Source organism: Phycomyces blakesleeanus (assembly GCF_001638985.1).
Source record: "Phycomyces blakesleeanus NRRL 1555(-) unplaced genomic scaffold PHYBLscaffold_29, whole genome shotgun sequence".
NCBI lineage: Eukaryota > Fungi > Mucoromycota > Mucoromycetes > Mucorales > Phycomycetaceae > Phycomyces > Phycomyces blakesleeanus.
The window spans coordinates 100,518-119,866 of NW_017265162.1; the positions used below are offsets into that span (position 1 = coordinate 100,518).

The window sequence follows — 19,349 nt, forward strand, 5'->3', positions numbered from 1 at the left end:
TCAATGTTTTGGATACGCAAGAGTCTTTTTGTCGATTCTTTTGTGGCTATTGAGCATGCCCGTGTAAGCTCGAGGTATATGGGCTGTACACTCTCCAAAAGACTATCATACTCTTTTTTCCATATGAATTCGACCTCAGGTTGTTTCTTTCGAGAACGAAACAAAAGCCCACTCTCCAAATACTTTACTTTTAGGGGTACTCTATTGTTGGGTGGACACACTGTATCCGATGCCTTTGGTATCCCGTCCATTGTGTTCTGCTCTTGCTCTCGTCCTTGTTCTTGATCTTGATCTTGATCTTGCTCTTGATCTTGCTCTTGATCTTGATCTTGATCTTGATCTTGATCTTGCTCTCGTTCCAGTGACTCTATGGTTTCTGTCGATCTGTGTGAATGTACATCATCTTCAGAACTAGTATTTGATTCTGCAATTATGTTGCTCTCGTCAACTTCCTCATCTTCCGCATCAACTGCTATGGTTCCAAGATCATCGTTTGCTTCAGATATATCCGATTCATGTGAGTGGACGCTTTCTGTGTCTCTGTAAGGATTATAATTTTCTGACTCGTCTGTTTCGCTGTCAATTGCACTCCTGATGAATTTCTTTTTTCGGGTCTCAAAATTGTCCTGGGCGGAAGAGTGAAACGAACTTCTTGAGGCTCGTGCAGAGCCTGGTGCCGATGTTCCTGGTTGTCGTTTTGACTCTGTCATCTTCATATTTTCTTCCATGGCTTTACTTAAGCCAATTCCCTGGAGTGGCACTCTTAGTTTCTTGACTATCTTTGTCATATTACTAATATCACTTGGGGCCATCCAATTGTAGGTTGCCTCACGTCGGGCCACTCTTTTTGTGCTTATGAGTCCCAGCAGCTGTGAGTCGATGACTGTGTATAAGCTTGTGAGGGGTTCTGGGACCTCTTTGGCGTTTTTATTGGGTGATTTCGAAGAATCTGCTTTTAGGAAACTATTTGATTGGCGCTGAACGACTCCGTCGAATGTTTCGAGAAGTATCACAAGTTTCTGTACATATTGGGTCATACTGTTCTCTGGCCAAAAGAGGATCGAAACTGCAAATGAAATAAATAAGCCAATAAAGATAGAAAATAGCTCTTGTAACTATGTGCAAATAATAAATAAGTTTATCTCTCTCTCTCTTAGCAACCGGTAGTATTAGCAGTAACAGTAGTAATTGACTTACAGGTACAATCAAATCCCACGATTTATCTCTAACGGCTGAAGTCAGGCAAATTACGAGAACTGTAGCAGACAGCATACCTTTTATATATATATATATGTGTGTGTGTGTGTGTAGAATAATAATACAGAATTATCCGTAGAAATTAGAGCTTATTCAAAGTTTGGTGCTTTAACTATTTATGTATGTATTTTGTTTCTTGTTTTTACCTCCTGCATTTGCCTGATCTACTTTTACTCGAAAGAGATTGAGTACCATGATGCCGATAATCATAAACATGGCCAGTATGGCACACACTTTTGGTTGTGCTCTCATAACATTTTCCGAATCTCTCACAAGAGAAGCACAATATGTTCCCAGCAATGACCAGCCAGTTGCCAATGTGCACATAATTGAGCCATAGAATATATCCTATTCTTGACAGTTTGGTAACACCAGAATCGGATAAAAATGTTAGGCGAAATACGGAAAAATCGGGCAAATCGGTTATCCAGACAAAGAGATCAAGAGATCAAGAAATTAAATTAAAATAAGGTAATTTGGGGCAAGGTAAGGCAGCACATCGTATGGTATGGTATTATATAGTACAATATGGTAGCATATATTAGAGTAGAGAATTGAAAACAGTTAGATGAAATATACTCCAAGATTTTTTTAAAAATAAAATAAACTTCAATTGTTGTTGCTATATTTGTGTGTGTGTGTATATGCGATGCCTTACCTCACATATATTTCCGTAAGATTTGGACGGGTGAACAAACTCGACTGCATAAGATGCCAATACAAAACCAAGGTCTGCGTATTTCTGGATAGGCTTTGCCATGAGCATACCGAGTGCAATGGTGACTGCGATATCGGCCTTGAGAACCTTTGTCACTACTGGCCATGTTAAGGTAGCCCAGATACCATACAAACGTTGTTTTATTGTTTGGATTGGTTGGGTGTGTTTTGCATTGGAAGCAAAGTTGAAGCTGCGGTGTCCTGATGCAGTGTCTTTGCTCTTCATGATAAAGATGTGTGTGTGAGAGAGAGGGGGGTATGCAAGACGATGTAAGGTTTCTTGTTGTTATTATGTTAGGTCGAATATTGTACACGGATACGTTGCTATTTCGAATAGACAATTTCCAGGGTTCGGATGCTTTATCTTTCTTCTTCGTTATTGCTTCTTTGATGAAAGTATCCAAGAAGCAGACTGCTGTAATGGTCTAGCAAACTCCTCCTTTCTAAAAGGTAAGCGACAATTTCTGTGTAAATAAAATAGAATACAGTAAGAAAGTAAAAGAAGAAGAAGAAAAAGTGACAAGAATAAACCAAAATGCACCCAAACATTAGAGAAAAAAAAAATGCACGGTTAATCGGAGTTGAATTTTTATTTTTATTTTTTTATTTTATTGGCTAAATACAGCTATATATTCCTTGCTTGGGGGGATGAATATAATGTCAACTCAACTCAGATCGATTTTGAGGTTGCATCTCCAAAAAAAAAAAAGGTCACAACAACGGGTGTAATCATTTTTAAACCAACTCGTCATCAACAAGTAAAAATTACATGTATTTCATGACAGTACAAGGTTTTTTCTTTTCAACAAAAGAAGCCGTCTTTGGTCAGGTACATAAAAATGACATATCAAGGCTTGTATTTTGAGATCTACTGGCATAAATCTAGAAACCAGTTGTAGAATGACAATACAAATATCTACCCCACACATTAACCATTAATCTCAAGTATTCAAACACTAGAAGCACTATTTTAATTATTCGTATAAACAATTGAGTTTAATCAATTCATATCACACGGCCACATTTCTTTGTCAATGTTGCTAGATTCCGGCTATCTTTTAGACAAAAACAATATCCAAAAAAACCCCCTTTCTGAGAGTGCAATGGTTGTATTCTTTTATAAAACAAAATAGGGGGGGTTCAGATTGACCGGCTTCAATAGTAAGTCAGGCAGTAAAATTTAGAGATAATTGAATCTTTTTTTAAAAAAAAAAAAAAGAATCCAATACTTTGTCAAACTGATAACCAAGTTTAAGGATCGGATAAACAATACTCTACATAAAAGTTCCATTGAATGAGTATTATTATTATTATTATTTGTGTACTTAAGAGAGCTTGGACTCGTATGCTTGGAATTATACGGTCTTTGGGCTTTATTACTGCTGTACCCATATTATAAAATATGGTGTATGCAAAGTGTGTCCAGTGTTCAGGAACAAAGCTCTTTTTGGTTGGTTGGTTTTTTTTTAAAAATTATTTTTCTGAATTCTAGACAACTTCTTGGAAAACTGACTTGGTATATTGTAGAGTAAAGTAGGGAATTCACTTAAAAACTCTGGGTTAGATAACCTATTTATGTCGACTTGAAGTTACCCATTCTTTCTTTTTATATTTATTTGTATACCTCTTCTTTTTGCTTTGAATTCTCAAGACTAAAATAAACCAGATTAGCAATGATCATTACACCCAAGGTTAAAGTAGCCCTACTAGTTTTGGTATACTGATATTTTAGCCATTAAAACAATTGCCTTTTCTTTTGACAAGACCATGGTACGTTTCAGATTAGAATGTTTGGCCCATTATTATTATTATTATTATTAGTTGGTATAATTTGGGTCCCTATCTCCTCTTATTCACAGTGTTCGTCATATTTACCAGCTCTGTTGATCTGGGATATTCTTATTGTGTAGTGTATTGTAACCGTGGATTACACAAGATAATCAAATGAGTAATTTCTTCATTTTTGTTGGTTTTTTGGCCGAAAGTTTATCTCTTGCTTATTTAAAGATCAAATCTTGGGTATATTATATATCCTTCATTTTTTAAAAAAAAAAAACAGCTTGGCATTCTTCTATCTGTCATTATTACACTTATTAGGCACAGCTGTTTAAGCCATGGTTTTTGGGTTACCAAGATTCTGATTATCAATGTTGATATTGGAACCAAATCATTCTGTGTTTTTTCTTTTTTCTTTTCTTTTATGTTTGCCTGCTTGTCTGCGCATGTTAATTAGCAAATAATTGACCTTCTTTGTCTGTCCCACTGTGTGGACTGGTCAATAAAAAAAAGCCTCGGGTTCTTTCCTTCTCACCTTTCGATTAGATGCGTGTTACATAAATCACAGATATCTTACTTTGTCACATATTGAATTATCATATCCAATCTACTGTATTACTAATTTCAAGTCTTTTCTACATAAATATACAAATCAAAAAATCAAAATTATCATGGGTGTCTCTAACGAATTGGGCACCAAATCTGCAGCTTTGTTTCTATCCGGGGGATATTTCGGATGGTTTAGTACAACTTTTTTGAATATAAATATACCAAACTAGGTAAATGCACACACTATAGTAATGATAAAATTCGCCTTTATGTTGTACAACATGAATATTTTGTATTTCGAATCGAAAATATCGAACGAAAATCAAGTTCCCCTGGCCCTTCTTACTTTGTCTAATTTGCTCTAAATAAAATCATGTATATATCAATATGCTTTAGGTACATTACTGATATGTATATAAAGAGTATATACTATAATAAAAGCAAATGGTACTTTATTCTTTTCGAATATATATAAAAAAGAAAAACATAACGATGCGGGCAATATATGTATATGTGAGTGAGTGAGTGAGTAGGTGGGTAAGTGTGTAATGTGTGTAGTATGTGTAGTATGTGTAGTGTGTAATGTGTGTGTAGTGTGTAATGTGTGTGTAGTGTGTGCTTGTATGTGTAGTGCGTATGTAATACATTATCTCATGTCAAAGATACACGGAAAATAGCCAGCCTTTATTTAGGCGCCTTTGCTGCATCCATTGCACTCTGACTTGATGCCGACATTGGAAAACTCTGGGGCTGATGGCCTTTTGGCTTATTGTTTCCAGCGGTCTTTCCATACGAATATACCAGACCAGCCACAAAACCTAAAAAGTAATTTATGTCAGTTACAGCCGATTTCTTCAAACCATCATCATCCAACTTATTATCTCTTTCAAGTTTATCGTCCATTTTTACTACTATTTCTACCTCTGTTTCTGTGTTTGTCTCAAAGTCATTTATCACATAAATTCTTACTTACCAATAATGATCGCTGTCACGTTTCCAAAGGTAGCTGGGTCACCAAAGAACAAAATACCCGAGGCAGCCAGAGGAAGTTTATTCAGGGCACCAACCATGGAATATGTGGTAGATGATGTAGTACGTACACACCATGCAGAGGCATAGGACATTACAAAGGCTGAGACGCCCGAGAAAATCATAGCGTACACCATCTGCTCGCGAACATCAGCTGGGCTAAGCACAAGATAAAGATAAAGATTAGGCACGATTTGTAAAATATATATATATTATATATTAGTTACTTACAAATTTCTAGCCAAATTCTCGGAACTCCAATCTTCAAAGATCAAACTGGGGACAATAAGGAGAGGAATAGAAAGCAGGTTGTTGTAGTATACGGTATCAAAATCCTTGAAATTTGTGAGCTTGATCCTCTTGCGCATGTACAAGACAAAGGCTGCAGAAGATAAACAGTTTGTAGCCATCCAGAAATATCCAATTAATGTTGTATCCAGATCGATAATGCTCGAGAGAGTGTCTGAAATGTCGGCCCAGCCGGCAATCACTGAAGATAGGATCTGTGATTATATAACGTACATATATTTTATTGTGTTAATAAATAGATAGATAGATAGACAAATAAATAAATAAATAAATATGCGTATATCACACGCGCACAAACACAAAAGCACGTACGCTATACGCACTATACGCATTATACACCTACATCCGGTTCTTGCTTGTTTTCTTAAAGAGAATAAATAAACTTACCATAAGACCAAAAGAACTCATAATAATAGGGGTAACGGCGCCACCGAACCAAATAACCTCGCCATAAGCAATCAGAATAATCGTGAGATTCTTGAATATAGTATAGATTGGAATCCTGAGAAACTGTAATGCTTTGGATCCAGTGTAGATCATTGCTACAAGAGAAGCAGCAATCGGCATCCATTTACGGGCCTCATCTTTATCAAATCCGCGAAACTTGATCAGATTGAAGAATTTGAAACTCTGAAGCAGAGTTACAGTAACAATGTTCTATAATTATTACTGTTAGTTAAAAAAAAATTGTTTGTTTCTTTTTTTTTGGTATTAGAGTAATATAATAATATCGTTCTTACCTGGACAGATAATAACAGAAAGTTCATATTGAACTCAAAGCCACTAAGAACATATTTGTTCGTTACGGTCATCAGGATGCTTGCGAAACAATAACTGGCAATAGGCAGGGCAGCGCGTGCACCAGGTGAGAGGGTGAATATAGATGGTGCAACAAGAGAAGACGTCTGGGGTGGCGATGATGATGCTGATGGGCCATCTTCTTCATTGATAATAATTTTGTAGTCTGGCTTTGTTCCCGACATTGTGGGTGTGTATATATATATATATATATATAGTAGTTATAGACTATGAAAAGATAGAAAGGGAATGTAGATGCTTCTTCTATTGAAGCTACTTTTTGTTTGTTTGTTTGATAGATAGATAGAGGGTTTATTTCTTTGTTTCTTTTTGGTGGCGTAAAAGAGTGGTAGACCAAAAGAGAAATAGAGGTAAAGAAAACCAAGAAAATAAGAATGGATGAGGAGAATAAAACAAGGGCGTAGATCTAGTTAACAAGAACCCTCTGTGACGACATTAAATTCGGCAAAAATATATAGATTACACACACATGTAGCCAATCTGGAGTGCTTGGATTTAATCGTCGATCCTTTAATCTGTTTAATACTTGTTCCACTTCCCCCCCTTCACAGATACACACACATTTACACACATCTCTTGAATGTAATACAGATAGGCTTATTCTGCGTTTTAAATGATCTATGGCCTTTTTCTATTTTAAATAAATTATAGATAAAATAAATTATAGATAAATGGAGCTGTTGCGATAACCTATTTCTAAATACAGAATTAACATAAGGTATATTACATGCACCCGAATTGATTTGTTCCTTAGAGAGCAGCCAATGAATAAACATAGGATACCTTATGGTTAGATAGATAGACAGATAAACTTGCTTGTGCAAAAAGCAATCAGACCCTAAGATAATTTATGGTGAATCAGTTACACGATAGAGAATACAACGGGTATAATAATCTCAGCACCACATGCATATGCTCAGCTTGGCTGTGTTCTTGTAATACAGTCACACCTTGATTTATATATATACTTGACATTTTTAAGGTTGATGATATCCCTCCCTCCCACCTCCAGCTCTGCCTCTAACTTGAATAACACACACAGGCATATGTATATATAGTAGACTCTATGGAGTGTTCTTTTTAGTCACAAATTCTGTCACCAGTAGACTACTTTTAAAAGATATGGTTCTATCATCTCATAGACATGCCAAGAAAAGAAAAGAAAAAAAGAAGAAGAAGAAGAAGAAAAGGTTGGGTATTAATTAATAAATAAATAACCAAAAAAAAATAAGAAAAATCGGTTTGTTCAATACCAAGGCTATAATGATTGTGTCACTGTGTAACCAAAAGTCAATATATTCAATTTCATTTTGAAGATCTTTTTTTTTTTACTTTTTTGATTGTACTTAAACATGAGTACTCATTTTCTTATTATATATTTGGCGGGAACAGAACAATTGCTGAATACAGAGAATGTGTATTTCTATCAAAAGCAGTTGAAGCGAACAAATGCAAAAAGCAAAAGAAAGAAACAAATATCTTGGTAATGACTAAGATTTTTAAAATATATATACTAAAAAAAATATACTCATATTAAATAATCAGTAGACACTACTATTTACCCGGGTATATCGGCCCATGTTCAACACCGCAAGAAACTAAGCACGCCAAGAAACACGCTAGTTCTTGGCAAGGGTTCTGCTAATACACACACACGCACACACATATATATATATACACCTTTTGCATATTATTATTATTATTCACTGTTAATACTAGAATTCTAAGAATATAAAATGAACAAAAAAATACTTATCCCAAGTAAATCTGATAAGCTTTAGCTGTAGTGTTTAAACTATCAAGCATGGTATATATATATATATACATATACATATATAAATGTGAATGATTTTAAATGAACTTTTGGTGTAAGCACAAGATAGCTCATATATATAGAGCCATATTTCAATTAAAATTTCTCGAAAAAAAAGACTTATCCCAATTTTACTAAAATATTTAGTATATCTTATTTTCATTTACATTTTCTTTTTTTGAAACATTAACATCAAAAAATGGTCTGTTTAAATTCAAATTTTAAGACATTAAACTCTTAATTCATTACTTGTCTATCAATATCAATAACAAAAACAAAAATCGAGCTGTTCATTCATGGCTATGTAGTTTATGGATCAAATTGTTGACTTATCAAAGTCACGTGAACTGTCCAAAAAAAATGCCTTTACTGGCGTTCATTAGTTTTACACTATTACATACACGCACAAACGCCAAAAGAGAGCGAGAAAATTAAAAAAAAAAGTGTTTTTTGTTGGCTGTTCTAAAGACTCCTATTTTATTTTTTAACATGACAACATATGTGGACGAGAAAGTCAAACAGTTAAACTCTTCTCTCTTGACAGCTTTTCAAAATCTCGATGCTCCACAACTATTGACAAATGAACCCGGTAAACAGTCTGACATGCATACTGCACGCGATCAAGGCGACAAACTACGTTTTTTATCGAATGCAATTCCGTCGCTGGACCTAAACTCTTCAACTACCCTGACAAACCTTACCCAGCTCGAGGATGTACTTGACAGCTATATTACCATAACCAATACCACCAGTACCACTGCCACTGCCACTGCCAATAACACCGACCCTTCAATTGAGTGGTTATTTGTAGCCAAATGCACAGTTGCTGCATATGCCTTTGTTTTCTCAAAAGTATTGAACTCTACTCTTCCACTCTCGGAATCTATTCATTATTGGAATGACATACATGGAAATAGCATTCAAGAAATATACTATGCGCTCCAAAGTATGTATCTCAAAGTATTTTTTTGCTGTTGTTGCTTTTCATAAATACACATACAACAGCATAAAAGAAGCATAGGGAGATAAATTAGAAAGAAAAGGGTCTGATATGTATTTGTGTGTGTGTGTGTGTATGTATGTATGTATGTATGTATTTATGTTAGCTGCCCCTGCTCGTATTGGACAATTGGCTGTCAATACACTGCAGCAAGCGCGAACAAGTCAAGTTGGGATCAAGTCGGTGCTTTCATCCCAAAAACACATAATATCTAGTCTTTTTCCAGTTCACGCCAAAGCATGGACAAAGGAGAAGATGCATCGATCTCCTATACAATTTCTTAGCGAAATGTCGCGACGCCCTTTGATTTTGCAATTGATTCGTGATGAAATTGGACAAAAGAAGAAGAATCTTGAATACTTCCGCTCTCAACAGGCTGCCCGGTTAGGTCTGCTGATAAAGATGACACCACAATTCACTTCTGACGAAGCTAATGAAACCAACGATTCCACAACATTTGAGAGTACAATAAGCTATCAGACATCGCGTTGCGTTGAGCTTATTGGATGTGTTTTGGAACCATTTATGAATGAAATTGATCCTCTTGGATTTGGTGCATCGGGAGACAAGAATCTAAAGAGATCGATGGGTAAAAAATAATAACAGCAATAGTATATAGATATAATAGATTTATATATACATTTATTGTGTTTTGGTCTGCTAAGAAAAAAGTTTGGACTTGTGCATTACAGGTGCTCTCCAGACATTATCTCCTGAAAGCAACGAACCTGCTTATTATGCTAAGCGACTTTCTGTATTCCTAAAGAGCTGGGAGAAATGCGAACAGAATTTGGATTCTGTTTATCAGATCTATGGTCCCCTCTCAGTCGCCACCCGTTACTGGATTCCTACCCTCACACTTTTCTTGACTGGTGACATTGCCATCAAGTATGTGTTCAAGAGAAAGGATGATATTAAGCAATGGATCAAGGAGCTTGCTATAACTGGACATGACTTTGTCGTTCATTGGATTTGGGAGCCTATTCTCAAGGTTTGGGACACCATTCGACTTAAGGATCAGAGTCTCACTTTGCTCAGTAAAGAGGGGCTTCGGAGTGACCTTGAGGTAAGCATAAAAAAAAGGACCTAATTATATGTATGTCTAAAAGCAAAAATAATACTAATGTTTTTGATATTGAATTTAGTCGCTTGAGAGAATGGTTATCAACTTTGCCAAAGACAATTGCCACATGTCAGAGGTGGATATCTCCCGTATCCCTTTGCAAATTAAGGAAGGAGATATGTCTTTAGTATTGAAAGCATATGAGCAAGAGATGAAGGTAAACCAAAAATAAAACAGGATAGAATAGAATAGGATAGAATAATACTAATAAACCCACGCTGATTACGCTTCAGAAGCGATCACTGACCCAATTATATCTGCTTATTCCTTCTTCCTTATTCTCTTCTCTTCGCTAATATCCCCCCCTCTTTTGAATATCATCGTTCTTTTTTTTTTTGTCTTACACGTAGAACCCAATTAAAAATGCAGTTGCTGGTAGGTTTCCTATTGACACCACAGAGTGGTTTTTATTTTATTTTTTGTTATTTTTATTCTTATTCTTATTTTATTCTTATTATCAATATACTTCTTCTACTTCTTTCTCTTCTTCTATTATCACTAATCATTTATGTCACGGTAAAAAAAAATAGGAAACCTTATCCAAACTTTGCTGATCCAAGTCCAAAAGACAAAGGTTGATGTCGATCTTGCAATGTCTGCCCTAGACAAGCTTTTAAAGTCAAATGAGTTGAATTTTGCCTTTCTAGGTAGGATATGATATGATTAGATTGAATTCAATTCAATTAAGTTGATACACAATCAACCAATTAAGAATCTTATAGATAGAGGAATTAATTTAACATGAATACTAACATTATTGATTATCATTCTTCAGCTGTCGCTCCTTCTATGCTCTTGACATGGGCCTCTTTCTCTTGGATTAACAATTTCTACAAGAGTCGTACTGGCCAGAAAGTGAGAAAGATTGGACAGCCACTGAGGGATACATTAAGGTACATCGATCTACACGATTTATACTATATATGTATATGTAAATAAAAGGGATATCACTAATACTAAAGTTCTTGTACTAAAAAAAAACAAACTTTATAGACGTGTGGAACGTTTGTTAAACCTCGGCTCTCTTGCCGGAGAAAGAAAAGAAGATGGCTCCCAGTCAGATAGTAACGACGGTCTATTGAGTTGTGAAAGTCAAGGAACCTTACTGTGTGAAGTCCATTTGCTGCGTTCATATGCTCATGGTCTTCCCAATCGAAACTCCATGCGTGAGCTGTTTATGCAGGATCTTCGTGATTTAGAGGATCCGAATCTGACAAGATCCCAAAAAATACAGACAATTGCACGCATGTATCGCCACTGGAGATTCTTATAAACGGCCATTATTATTTCTATTACTTTAAAAAAATGTACACAATATATTATACTATCATGTTTTATGCTTCAGTAAAAAAAAAGTTTTCTTTCATTAATGTTGCCTCACAATCTCAAGACTATTATAAGTATTCATACATATATACACCCAAGTAGAGTGAACTTTTATTATTAATAGTAGTAGTAGTAGTATTTTTGGATTTCGAGGGTCAACTCAGGAGTGACTATATTAGAGTAGTTAGCTAGCTAACAAGTGAGTGATATGAGTGTGAATGCGCGTGAGTTAGCAAACGAGTGATTATTATTAGAAAATATAGAGAAAGAAGTTTGGTTTGGTTTTTAAAGTTAATCCTCTTAATTAACGATTTATGCAAGAGGTTTTTCTGGTTTTTATTTATTTATTTACTTATTTTTTTTTTACATTAATCAGGAAAGGATTGTAAAAGGGGATTTTAAAGATATGGGAGTACATACTCGCATCGTGGATCCTCAACTTGCATATCACACTCCTTATAATCACGTAAGTGATTTGATCCACTACAGAAAACCAAAGGTAGAATACAGCAAATAAAGAAAAAGATGTGTATGCCCAAGTGCCAATGAAGCATGCTTGTTTTATATAAATAAATCATATACAACGATCAATTGAAGAGTAGCTGTCATATATGAGGATAGAGATCATGTAACAGATTCACCCATGTTTATGAGATGAATAATTGGTGGGAACGGTCTAGGCAATGGACTAAAGAAGAAGAGAGAGAGAGATCAACCCTTAGGGATAAATATTTCGCTTGTGTGTGTGTGTATGTGTGTGTGTTTTTAAAGGGCAAAACATGACATGGCTTTGAATTTTACAGTGAATACTGGTGCGAGCCTGTTTTTCCAAAATAAAACAATAGCAACAAGAAATAAGGATAGCAAATGTATGTAGTCTGTTTAGGAGTCTTTATATGGATATAACCCCCTTTTTATTTAACTTCATTCGGATATAGATTTTCTTAACCCTACTGTATTGATAATCGAGAGAGAAAGACTGTGTGGATATGTATAGCTGTCTATGTCTCCTGCTTCCTTTTTCTTTTTGGGGCTCGATTTTTTTCTAGGAGACTATACTAAGAACTTACGCTCGCGCGCGCAAAAGAAAAGTGCCCTTGTCTAGTACAGGGTTAATTGGCTGTCACTACTCCCTGAGGTAATTCACTAAGCACAGGCTATACGTCAACCATTCCATTATTTTCCTTTCTATTATTATTTTTTTAGTATAAAAAGGATTCGCATTGTTCACATTTTTGTTCCCTATCCAGCTCAATCTCAACAAGCAAACAATCAAAATCATCATCTCAATCATGAAGGCCTCTTACATTCTCGCTATCGTTGCCATCTTCGCTGCCGTTGTCTCCGCTGACAGAAGCCAAGAAGCCGAAGCTATTGGAAACAAGGGTGGTGTTTCTGGCTTGGTAAGTCTTTTCTTTCTATTTTTCTGATTCGATTTCTAAATGTTACCAATTCTTACACACTCTTCTTCTTCTTCTTTGGGATCCACAGTTCAACAACAAGTTCAAGGGTGGTTTTGCCGCTGACAATGGCGTCGACAACAAGGTTTCCCAGGACAATTAAAAATCGTAATCCATACTATTCTTTCCAGGCCGTTCCGTATCTAATTAATTGGACATGATCTTGTGTATTCATTTGTGATAATGGCTACGGATATTTAGAATATTGCACACTATTTTTTCTTCTTCTTTTAATTGTCATAAACATCGATATAAGCGGGATATTTTTCATTTCTGAAGTATCAGCGCATTTTGATATTCTCTTGCTAAATAATAGCTATATATTATTTAGTATTGATAGTTTCATTATATAAAACCCATTTAAACCATACAAACTGTTCCTATTTTATGCTGTGAAATGAAGTGGTCCATACAATTACATTTCCTCTAAAAGTCTAATTTATTGATAGTACGAGTAACAAAGTACTAAAATATTTGAGTATTAGTCTCTCCTACTTTAAAACTGGCATACAATAAATGCACTTTTCATTTTTTTAAGAAACAAAGTGATACCAATGTTAAATCACTGTGCTATTATTAATATCATATATGTATGTGTGTGTGCCTTGATCCTAAACATCAGTAAGAAAAAGGTGAAAACATTGCAGAGTAGTGCTTTTTTCTGCTTTTCCATTAGTACTATTAAACCTATCTATAGCTACTAGTGTCTATCAAAGACCTTTCTTCTTATTAGTATTATTTTTGTTTATTTCACTTTGTATTAAATCGTATTTATCAGCCATTATTTTGTAAAGAATATTTTATGTCTATTGTTACAGCAATAGTTTTCCAAGTTGTAAAATGTTACTTTTATATGTATATATTCCAATGAGAAGCTGTGTAGAAATTTCTTGTTCTGTATATCTACTCTAAGTACTACTATATTTGTTTCAATATTAAAAGCAGTATAGTATGTTTTTTTTTTAAAAAAAAAGAGTAAGAATAGCTATTTAATCATATACATGCGCCATACTAGACCATGCCTATGCACACAGTAGACTCCTATTAAAATCAGCTGTACTCAATATATAGAGCATTATTGCACAGGTAGCCTGTGTAAGGAGGCTTCTGTATGTCTGTGTATTAGAGAATAATATAGAAATCAATGAGATGTAGTAGGTATTTTTTGGATTTCAATAATACACGCATGTATGTACGTATGTACGTATTTATACATGTATTTACTTATTTACGTATATTCTATGGCTATTATAAATATATTTCAAGCAATAGTACAATAGTCCAAAATGATACAGGTAAATGTATCATTTTGTATAATCCAAAAACTAATGATGTGTATAGTATGAACTGTACGTAAATCAATAAAGATTTTTACAGTCAAATGAAAATAATATATATAAATGCCTATGTTCTACTCTTACTCACTCGATAACCCACTCACGTATTCACTCAGTTTTTTAAAGAATAAATAAATAAATAGAAATTGACTTTCTTATCTAGCCCATCCCAGTCTTATTTTTCAAATGTTAGATAAATATGCTGTATATTTTCAAGTTCAAAAAGTCCAAAAGAAAAAGAACGGATAAAACCCTTGAATATTTAAGCTAGAGAAGCATATTATTTATTATACGCTCATTATTATTATTTCAAAAAATAAAATAAAAGCATTTGAGATTCTTTTTTTATTGCAATACTATAGCATAATATTTCTATTAAGAAATTAACAGTGTAATGGAGTGCATACCGCAGTCAAATGATACTACGAAAAAGAAGAAGAAAACTTAACGATAAAATCATGTCTATCAAATTTCTAATAAACTTTGCACAATATAATCTCATAAATTCATATGCCCTTGGTACACATAAAAGCACGCGCACACCAACAAAATTTGCGTTACAATATATATATACTCGTATAAGAGGCCTCTTTCTTTAAAAAAACGAAAAAGGAACCTGTGTGATTACACTTTTAGACATCACATTTGAAACAACAAAGACGTGTAAGCCAAAACTTGATCCAATAAATCTTCATTTTCAACTTTTTGTATCAATAGCATTTCTGGGATATATATAGTTATTCTTTGGATTAAAAACAAACGGTGTATCTGAGTTGCTTCTTTTTGTTGATCCCAAGTTTATATAACAAGATTCTCTCTCTCTATCTAAGATTCTGCAAAATGTTATATATATCATGTTTTTTTTTCTTGTCTTGAACATATAGATACTTTATATACTATATGCCTGGGTATATATAAATCCAAGGCAATTACAATTTAATATATCAAAACAAGCGTCATTTTCTTTCTTATTAACACTATATGGAAAAAATACGTATTTAGGGATGTATTTTGCAAAAAATCACCTACTAAAATCACCTTTTTATTTACCATACTGTAATTATTCGTGCTGTTCTTTTATAAATATAAATAAAATCTTAAAAGGAGAGTATATTATTTATAAAAAATTATCCGGATGTGTGATACAATAACTTGACTTTGAAAGAAGGGGGGAATAAGGAGAAAATGGGAGGATTTTTCTCTTGTTGGTTGCACCAGCTAAAGAGAAAACAAACCATGATAATAATTTATACATCTGTAAGGCTGTAAGGGCAATTGAATTTTTGGTATATGGTGCGATATGAAAATTTGGTCAGCCGAGTGGATAGAGAGTTATACGCACAATTTTGAGGGGGTGTTGGGGATAAAGCAAAGTGAGGGTAGTCACGGCGAGACTACAAAGGATGGTAATAAGGGGTCTTCTCTAAAAGGCTCAGACAGTACAAAGTCACCAGAGCGAACTATGTCTTCTGCGACAGATATAAACTTAACGGGAAAAGAAAGTGCCTTATTCATTTGGTATATACAGTGTTGGCATGATCATAATTATCTAAGATAGTGTTATATCCTGAAATGTTGCTGTGCGAGATTCTATGTACGTCTCTTCAGTTCAGTTTAAACTGAACGTATGGCCGACCCGGACAACATAACATACAGTGAAGTGGGAAAAGTGTTGCAACGTTTTTTAACACCCGGTTACACTCTTTGAGTAACAAGTTCTTTCTTTCACTTTTACATTACAATTCTAAATAAAAATGCAACAACCTAAATGCCCAGAAAAGTCCAAAAAAAACCTTTAACTAAAGGACACAAGCAAACCGATGATACAACTCGTGCAATAATTGTGCATGAGAGCGTTAAGAATGGCACTAGTCAAGCTAACATTGCCAGAAAAGTTGGTGTAACCAAATACGTAGTTCATCGCGTTCTCAAATCCTACAAAGAAAGCGACTCGTACAAAGCTGGTGTGCGATCGGGTAGACCAAAAAAGTTGAATGAGAGAGACAAGACAGAGATTCTCCATGAGATTAACCGTGATGCAACAACCCCAATGACCACAATTTGCAAAACCTTGTCTACACCTGTGTCAGTAAAAACTCTGCGAACCTTTTTGCGTGGCGTTGGAATACACTCTCGCAAAATGATTTCCAAGCCAAAGATTTCTGAAATCAATCGAAAAAAGCGATTGGAATGCCATTATCCGGTCTGATGAGTCGAAATTCCGACTCCATGGTAGTGATGGACGCCGGAAAGTTCTCAAGCGTAACAAGATGGGTCTGCAGGCTGACTTTGTCTCACCAAAAGTGAAGTTTGGAGGTGGCTCCATTATGGTCTGGGGGTGCTTCTTTGGCAATGGTGTCGGCACTTTAAATGTTGTAAAGGGGAATATCGATTCCAAGAAGTACATTGACATCTTGGAAAAGTCATATCTTCCCTCTTTGAAGACTTTTAAAGAAAATAAGTGCGATGAGCAAGGCTTGGAAAAAGAAGAATTGTCTTCAACTTTTGGGTAGCTGGCCACCACAAAGGCAAGACCTCAGCCCTATTGAGCATATCTGGACTTATCTGAAGTATAGAATTAGAACAAACAGATATAGACTATATAATATTTATCATTTGCGTCATGCTGTAGAGAGAGAATGTTGCACAATTCCAAAAAAAAATACAGTAATTAGTTTTCAGTATGTTCAGAAGATGTCAGGCTGTGATCAATGCCAAAGGCAACTGCATAAAATAGTAAAAATATATTTTTTTCATACATTATAAAATAAAAGACTTTTATCTTTATGGCTTAGTAGTTTGAGGATGTTAAAGAGTGTTTTGGATACATTTTCTTTTGATATGAAAAGTATATATTTCTGTAGAGATGTGGTAACTGAAAAATGTTGCAACACTTTTTCATCCTTGCTGTAGTAGTTATAATATATATATATATCTTTAAAAAGAATTTTAAAATTTATATTCTACTTTATATTAAATCTATAAATTTATTACTAATTTAGAAAGTAGAGATAGATAGCAATAATTAGCTAAAGAAAAGTTTAATAAAGTATAAAATAAAAAGCTAATTGTTGTATTTAGGATACTTTAATATCTGATATCATACATAAACTCAGACAGATGTAGCTGTCAAATAGGTCATTATAAATGATTATCCAATATGAAGTCCTATCTGAAACATAATAGCAATGTGTCTGATTCATTATTGGATCATCTTCAAGATGTACTTAAACTATTATTGTAAAGTCATTACTGTGGTATTTCAGGTACGAAACAATAGAAAAATAAAATATTTGATAATAGAGACGTATCGAAATACTTTGAGACTGTATATCAGTTGTCTTTATTCATAAATAAAAAGTGTCCCTTTTTATAAGAAAACACTGTTGTAAATGAGTATTGACTACTGCTGTAATTGAGAATAAGTCTGAAGGAAATAATATAAGGCCTCAGCTATTCCAGTCAAAGGTGTTTGTTGTAAATGAGTATTGACTACTGCTGTAATTGAGAATAAGTCTGAAGGAAATAATATAAGGCCTTAGCTATTCCAGTCAAAGGTGTCTACTGATTACTTTATTATTTAACACACAGGTTTAGCATGTATGATAGTGATTATATTTCATATGCTGATATCACTATAATATGGGATACATCAGTGGATTATTATAAGTATAATTATAACTCATAAACATATTTATTTTCGATGTTAATACTTCATTGGGACTACACACATTTATATAATTAATCATACATTAATTATCACAAGATCACGTTGCTCTGATTAAAGCTCAGATAGGATCGATTACCTGATCTCAGTCATATAATTTTCCCGATTCAAAATAATATAAATAGCAGTAGTAGTTCAGTGTAGAAACTGGGTCAAACTTTAATATAAAATCTTTTCTCAATAAACAAAACCTACACAAGTTCTCACGAATCTTCGTTCCTAATCTTAAATCTTTAATTCTTCCTCTTAAAAACTTCTTCAACTTCAACCACCACAACAAACACAATCTGCTCTTGTCATTTCATTTTAGTTTTTTAAGGTTTTCTTTCTTTAATATATTTGATTATTAGAGTGTATTTACTGCTTAACTAGTATCAGTATTATAATTATGACATCAAACCATAAATCATATTTATTTAGCTCTTAGCTATTCTTTTCTCTTTTACACTAGAGCTTTAGGACTTCCTAATAAATTAGTTTCATATTGCTCTGATACCATTTACCTGGCAGTATAATATAATTATCTTAACAATTTTTAAGATATTATCTATAGTACTAACTATAATAAATATTGGTCCAATTACTTAATTGTTTATATATATCTTATATGCTGACAAGATGATAGCTACTATGCTATCACAATATGAATATGTTTTTATATGTGATGAATTCAACAGTCAAGTATCTAGATCACTATATAAATAACTATTATTTTATGTAATAATATAAAATATTATTTTAAGAGAAGATAAATAAAATAGAAGGGAGAAAAAGAAATCAGAGACAGAGTTTCTCACAAAACCAAATAAATCACTTCAGTTTATCACTAAAACAATATCACTTTATCAAAAAAAAACATTGATAATAACTAAATAGACTCACCAGCCAGTGACTAGTAACACAGATGTATGTAGACAATATAATATTTTATATAAAAGCTTAAACATATAAGCCCGGCTAGCTCAATTGGTAGAGCGTGGGACTTTTAATCCCAAGGTTGGGGGTTCGAGCCCCCCGTTGGGCGCTTATTCTTTTCGTTTTTTCATTTTTGCTTGTACTACATGCTTTGTCGTTCCCGATCTGGGGTGGTCTTCCTTTTACTATAGC

General features: G+C 34.0%; 2 protein-coding genes and 1 non-coding gene across 3 annotated transcripts; 2 read left to right on the forward strand and 1 right to left on the reverse strand.

Moving 5' to 3' along the window:
* Positions 1-4,708: 4,708 nt before the first annotated feature.
* On the reverse strand, positions 4,709-11,281 carry PHYBLDRAFT_75134 (hypothetical protein; the record flags this gene model as incomplete). Its single annotated transcript, XM_018443048.1, has 6 exons — positions 4,709-5,117; positions 5,273-5,487; positions 5,560-5,831; positions 6,025-6,294; positions 6,378-6,471; positions 11,238-11,281. 6 exons carry the CDS (start codon positions 11,279-11,281, stop codon positions 4,984-4,986), a joined length of 1,029 nt encoding a protein of 342 aa, XP_018285482.1. The 3' UTR covers positions 4,709-4,983.
* A 1,690-nt stretch (positions 11,282-12,971) lies between these two features.
* PHYBLDRAFT_183503 (hypothetical protein) lies at positions 12,972-13,716 on the forward strand. Its single transcript, XM_018438778.1, has 2 exons — positions 12,972-13,121; positions 13,210-13,716. Exons 1-2 carry the CDS (start codon positions 13,011-13,013, stop codon positions 13,279-13,281), a joined length of 183 nt encoding a protein of 60 aa, XP_018285483.1. The 5' UTR covers positions 12,972-13,010; the 3' UTR covers positions 13,282-13,716.
* A 5,477-nt stretch (positions 13,717-19,193) lies between these two features.
* PHYBLDRAFT_t249 lies at positions 19,194-19,266 on the forward strand. Its single transcript has one exon. It is a non-coding gene; the product is annotated as a tRNA-Lys (tRNA).
* The last annotated feature ends 83 nt before the right edge of the window (positions 19,267-19,349 follow it).

Excerpts from the sequence above, each read along its gene's own strand:
- PHYBLDRAFT_183503 (XM_018438778.1), top strand. The coding sequence starts at position 13,011 with ATGAAGGCCTCTTACATTCTCGCTATCGTTGCCATCTTCGCTGCCGTT. Across the intron at positions 13,122-13,209 it reads AGGGTGGTGTTTCTGGCTTG|TTCAACAACAAGTTCAAGGG; the intron begins GTAAGTCTTTTC and ends TGGGATCCACAG.